We start from the raw sequence: 5,560 nt of genomic DNA, 5'->3' as shown, positions 1-5,560 counted from the left end.
GGAAAATATTGCCGGGGTCTCCATTGATCGAAATTGCACACGCACACAGAAAACAGCAATCTTTCTTTTCTTCTTTAATTTTCTTTTCTTTTCCTCCGTTCTTGCGATTTTCCTTCGTTCTGTCTCTCACTGCCGGGGGAGCATTGAAATCTCCCCTCTCACTGGTAGGATTTAAATGCTCGACTTAGGGTATCGATTAAACCACTCACGAAAGATTATAATTGACAAATTCCTTACTTAAGATTCCATTTATATCACTTTTATCAGACAATCGCTTCCCGATTTAATAACGGACGAAAAAAGAACTCAGTTATTATTTTCCGCAATTCCTCCTCTTCATCTTCCCATTTAAACATTAACATCCCTCAAATTCGTCCAAATCTAAAACAAGCCACATTTCTCTCTTTTTCTCCTTCTCCCTTTCGCTTTTTCTTTCTTCCTTTCTCTCTTTAATCTCCTCTTCTTCGGCCGACTCGTTCACATCCACCAAGAGCTCGTCCACTTCCTACAGCAGTTCGTTCACATCCCTTTCCACAGATCCTATCGTATAAATCACGCGTAATTGCCACAACTTTTCATTTCCTCGCGGGTATCAAGCGCTTCTTAATCTTCACGCTTATTATCGCTGCTCCTTCCAGTTGTGGGCCTTTTGCTTATTTTCGTTCCTTCCTTCCATTTTTCATTTTTCCTGGAAGTCTTTAAGAGTCGAGCAAGAGGGAGGGAGGAAGAGGAAGAAATGCGTGGGGTCCATTAAGTCATTTGCACACTAACAAATTGAACTTTGTAAACCGTTCATCACTGTTGTTGTTGCTGCTGTGACTACGACCTCATTGCTGTCATCACGTGGTCACTGCTATTATCATAATAACTACTTCCGTTATTGCTATAACAATTATCATTATCACTATCAATCTCATCGTCAATATCTCTATCATTATTATTACTATCATCATTATTTTCATTAGAAATATCATCATTATCAAGGTATCATTTTTATCATATTACTATTACTGTTTTTAATAAAATCATTACCTTAATAAAACCTACCATCAACATGAGGCAAGGGATCCCGAGCATGGCATTAAAATGAAAGTCTGTCTGACTCTACAAACAAACAAACAAACACACACACACACACACACACACACACACACACACACACACACATACACACACACATGCACACACACACATACACATACACACAAGCACACAGACACACACACACACGTTCGCCCCTTATTTTAAACGTTCGTTGATTTTTAACGGTAAATAAACTAACTTCCCAGACCCTTCGAAAGAGTGAAAGAGAGGAAGAGGGCGGGTGAAGGGAGAGGCGAGAAGGGGAAGGGAGTGAAGAGAGGGAAGAGCAAAATGATAGAAAAAGCGAGGAAAGAAAAAGGTCAAGGGGAAAGGGGAAATGAATGGGAGAATACATTATTTGGAAACAGAGACAAAATGGAAGAGAAAGGTGGAAGGAGGGTGAGGTAAGCAGGGAGGGAAGGAGGGTAAGGTAGTGATGGAAGGAAGAAGGGAATGAGTGGAAGAAGGGAGGGAGGGAGGAGGGAGGAGGGAGGAGGGAGGAGGAGGGAGGAGGAGGAGAGGGAGGGAGAGAGAGAGAGAGAGAGAGAGAGAGAGAGAGAGAGAGAGAGAGAGAGAGAGAGAGAGAGAGAGAGAGAGAGAGGAAAAGAGAGAGAGAGAGAGAGAGAAAGGAAAAGAGAGAGAGAGAGAGAAAGACCGAAAACAGTGAAAGAGAGAGAGAGAGAGAAAGAAAACAAGAGAACATTCTTGGGCTCTGCGCCCTGCCACTTTATCTGATTCCCCGGCCAGAAATTTACACTTCCTCTTGCGCCCTTATGGAAATACACTTTACGCTTTACACTTAAAAAAAAGGAAAATGAAAAAAAGAAAAAATTCCATTCTACTCGCCTGTGTGACTGACGCATCAAGATTTACGACCCGGTCCTCTTCTTGCAATGGATCTCTTGCAATGACTGACTGGTGCATGCTAGATCTTGCCCGAGAAAACATCAATTTCTATCGGTTTTATTCTTTGACCTTAAAGAGAGGTAGAGAGAGGGGGGAGAGGTAGAGACGGGGGAGGGGAGGGAGGTAGGGAGGAAGAGGCGAAGGATGAAGGGGGGAGGGTGGAAGGAGGGAGAGAGGGAGGGAGAAGAATGGTAAGAAGGAAGGAGGAAAATTGGAGGGAGGGGAGGGAGGGGAGGAAAGAGAGAGAAGTGAGAGGAGAGCAGAGAAAAGACAGAAGAGAGAAGTGAGAGGATAGCAGAGAAAAGACAGAAGAGAGAAGTGAGAGGAGAGACCGAGAGACCGAGAGAAAGGGAGAGACCGAGGGAAAGAGAGAGAGACCGAATGAGAGAAAGAGCGAGAAACCGATTAAGATAAGAAAAAAAGAGAAAGAAAGAGAGACTAGCTACCTCAGAAAAAAAGAGAGAGAAACAAACCAAAAACAAAACCCCCCAAAAAGCGAAGGCCACGTCAACGCCCTCTCATCATAGGCTGCAGAGGTGTCGGGAAAAAAAAAAAAAAAAAAAAAAAAAAAGCGAGCGAGTGCATGTGCTTGATGGTCCTCGCCTTATACACCGTCAGCCATCAGCCATCAGCGTTTATCTCGCCAGCCTCCTCCATGATAACATAATTTAGTTTTTGGCATTTTTTCCCCCGCGCGAGATTGTCCGCAACACCTTCCCGGCGATTATGCACCAGCCCCCCCCCCCCCCCCCCCAAACGCGGATGAATAGGCACACGTACAGACGCACGGACTCTCTCTGTCTCTGTCTCTCTCTCTTTACTCTCTGTCTGTCTCTGTCTCTCTCTCTTTACTCTCTGTCTATGTCTCTCTCTCTTCTCTCTGTCTGTCTGTCTCTCTCTGTCTCTCCCTCTCGCTCCCTCTTTTCTCTTTCTCTTTCTCTCTCTGTCTGCCTCTGTCTCTCTCTCTCTCTCCCCTCTCCTCGTCGTTATCTGCCTGTCCTTCCCTTGATTGTTCCCTTGTTATCTCATTCTTCACATTTCTCACGAGTGGCTTCGGTTACCCTTCGTTTCATTATTTGACTTTGCCTTTTCTTTTCTTTTTCTTTTTCTTCTTCTTCCTTCTCTTTTGAATTGCTCTTTCTTTATTTTACACCCTCCCTTCCCTTTCATTTTCAAAGTTTTTGTGCTATTTCATATTTCTCCTAATCCCCCCGCAAAAACGAGAGAAAGAGGAGGAGGAGAAGGAGACCGGATACACGAGAAGAAAGAATGAAAAGAGAAAGAGGCTGATAAGAAGAGAGACCGGACACACGAGGCGAACGAAGGGAAAGAGAAAGAGAAGAAGAAAGAGACAGGAGGCACGAGAAGAGAGAAGGGAAATGATAAAACGAAAGAGAAAGAAAAGGAGAAGACCGGACACACGAGAAGACAGAAGGAAAACGAGAAAAAGAAAGAGAAAGACAAGAAGAAAGAGACCAAACACACAAGAAAGAAGAAAAAAATAAAAAATCAGAGAATGAAAGGCAAGATGAAGAAGAAAAATAGAAAGATCAGAGAATGGCAGGCAAGAAGAAGAAAAGGCAGGGGGGGGGAGGGGGGTCACCTACCCCCGCCCCTCATGGTTTTCTCACACGAGTGACAGATGAAAAATGAATAACCGTGATGGCGACCTTTGTCATTCAAATCCGGCCCATTCACACCTTAACGAGTGTGCAATATTGCCAAGTCGTGTGAGGACCTGGAGGCGCCGGGGTTGTAGCCATTACCGAAAACATTTGGGTCCCAAGAGCTAAATAAATTAATACTTCTGGTGAAGAAGAAGAAGAAGTAAATATATGATTTTAAAAATAAAAATGATTTTTTTTCTAAATGCAAGTATATCTAAATATCATGGGTTATCTTCTCTCCTCTTTCCCTTGCACTCTCTTGAAGTAAATATACTGTGTACATTGTTTTTTTTTATTTATCTTTTTTTTTTCTATCTCGGATCACGTACTGATTCAGCGCCCCTGACGATGATGCGTGCTCACTACACCCCGATGAGACACAAATCTGCGAAAGAACGCCAAAGAAAGAAACATCCCTCTGGGGGTTTGAAAAAGAAAAAAAAGGAAGAAAAAAAAAGAGAAAAAAAATAGAAGAGGTCTCCCGGCTAAGTTCAGGGCTCAGGGCTAGCCATTAGAACGTCGAGGCTGAGCATTTTAATGTCGAAACACCGGGGGTCGAACGGGGCCTGTCTGTTACGGCGATGGAAGGACTCCTCCCCCCCCCCTCTTCTCCTACCCCTCCTCCCTCTTCTCCTACCCCTCCCCACTCTTCCAACCACCCCTCTCCCCTCTTCCCCCCACCCCTCCCCCTCTTCCGTCTACCCCTCCCCTCCAGTGGTGCCAGCGTCAGAGGGGGGTTAAGGATGGGAGAAGGCGGAGAGGGGAAGGAAGGAGGGAGTGAGAAGGAGGGGAAGAAAGGAGGGAATGAGGGGGAGGGGGTATCCATCCTACCCTCACCCTCCCCTCGCCGCAGGGGGTAATACTCACAGGAATAACTATCCAATCCTTCAACGCGGAACCATCGTCTCCTCCACCTCTCCCCCATCACCTATCCTCCCCCCTCTTCCCCTCCTCTTACCCCTCTCTTTCTTTATCACATTCCCATCCTAATAAGGACGCCTAAAAAAGCATAGGTGTTGAGCGTCCAATCTGTAGGCTCGGGTGATGCGTGAAGTTGACATTGAGACAGAAAAGAGGAAAAAAAGGAAAGAGGGAGAGCGCGGAGAGGGAGAGGGTGGGGAAAAGAAGAGAAGAGAAGAGAAGAGAAGGGAAGGGAAGAAAAGAGAGTAGCGAGAAGTGAAGAGAAGAAAGGAGAAGAGAAATGAAAAACGTGAGAAGACACGAACATAGAAGAAAGGGAAGAGAGAAGAGAGTGAGAGAAAAAAACAACAACACGGAAATGACCTGCACAGCTGATCACTTCAGCCACATAGGGCTCTCCGACACCACACACCCAACCAGAAAATGATTACCACCGACCCAAGTCCGGCCCTTAATCCACCACCATTCCACCAATCCACCCTCTGCCCAGCTAACACAAACAAACAAACCCATTTCAAACAACACCCTGACTGCACGCTATAAAACACTAAGGACAAAACACCACGCCAGGAAACCCTTTGTGGATCCCCATCTTTTTTATCTTTATTTCTTAAATATTTTTCCCCGAAGGTGAACCAATGCAAAGATGGTTTATAAAACGACCCTGATTTACGACTGCATCTGATACGAGTTTAAAACCAATAAATAACCCTCCCCCCCCCCCCCCAAAGAGAGAGAGAGAGAGAGAGAGAGAGAGAGAGAGAGAGAGAGAGAGAGAGAGAGAGTAGAGAGAGAGAGAGAGAGGGAGAGAGAAAAGAAGAGGGAGAGAGAAAAGAGGTGAGAGGGAGACTGAGAAAGGAGAAGAAGGAGAGAGAGAAAGAGAGAGAGAGAGAGAGAGGAGAGAGAGGAGAGAGATAGAGAGAGAGAGAGAGAGAGAGAGAGAGAGAGAGAGAGAGAGAGAGAGAGAGAAAGGGGGAGAAAAA

The 5,560-nt window shown here is 45.3% G+C and overlaps 1 protein-coding gene across 1 annotated transcript in view; it reads right to left on the bottom strand.

The window, feature by feature from the left end:
- Nucleotides 1-3,690: 3,690 nt before the first annotated feature.
- LOC138865917 (protein-L-histidine N-pros-methyltransferase-like) overlaps nucleotides 3,691-5,560 on the bottom strand; it is a 133,410-nt gene continuing 131,540 nt past the window's right edge. Inside the window, exon 3 of the mRNA XM_070137398.1 lies at nucleotides 3,691-3,796. Coding sequence (XP_069993499.1) covers nucleotides 3,691-3,796 — 106 coding nt within the window. The remainder of the gene's footprint in view (nucleotides 3,797-5,560) is intronic.

The sequence above is a fragment of the Penaeus vannamei genome, chromosome 23 (assembly GCF_042767895.1).
Source record: "Penaeus vannamei isolate JL-2024 chromosome 23, ASM4276789v1, whole genome shotgun sequence".
In the NCBI taxonomy this organism is placed as follows: domain Eukaryota; kingdom Metazoa; phylum Arthropoda; class Malacostraca; order Decapoda; family Penaeidae; genus Penaeus; species Penaeus vannamei.
This window is presented reverse-complemented; position numbering and strand designations above follow the sequence as displayed.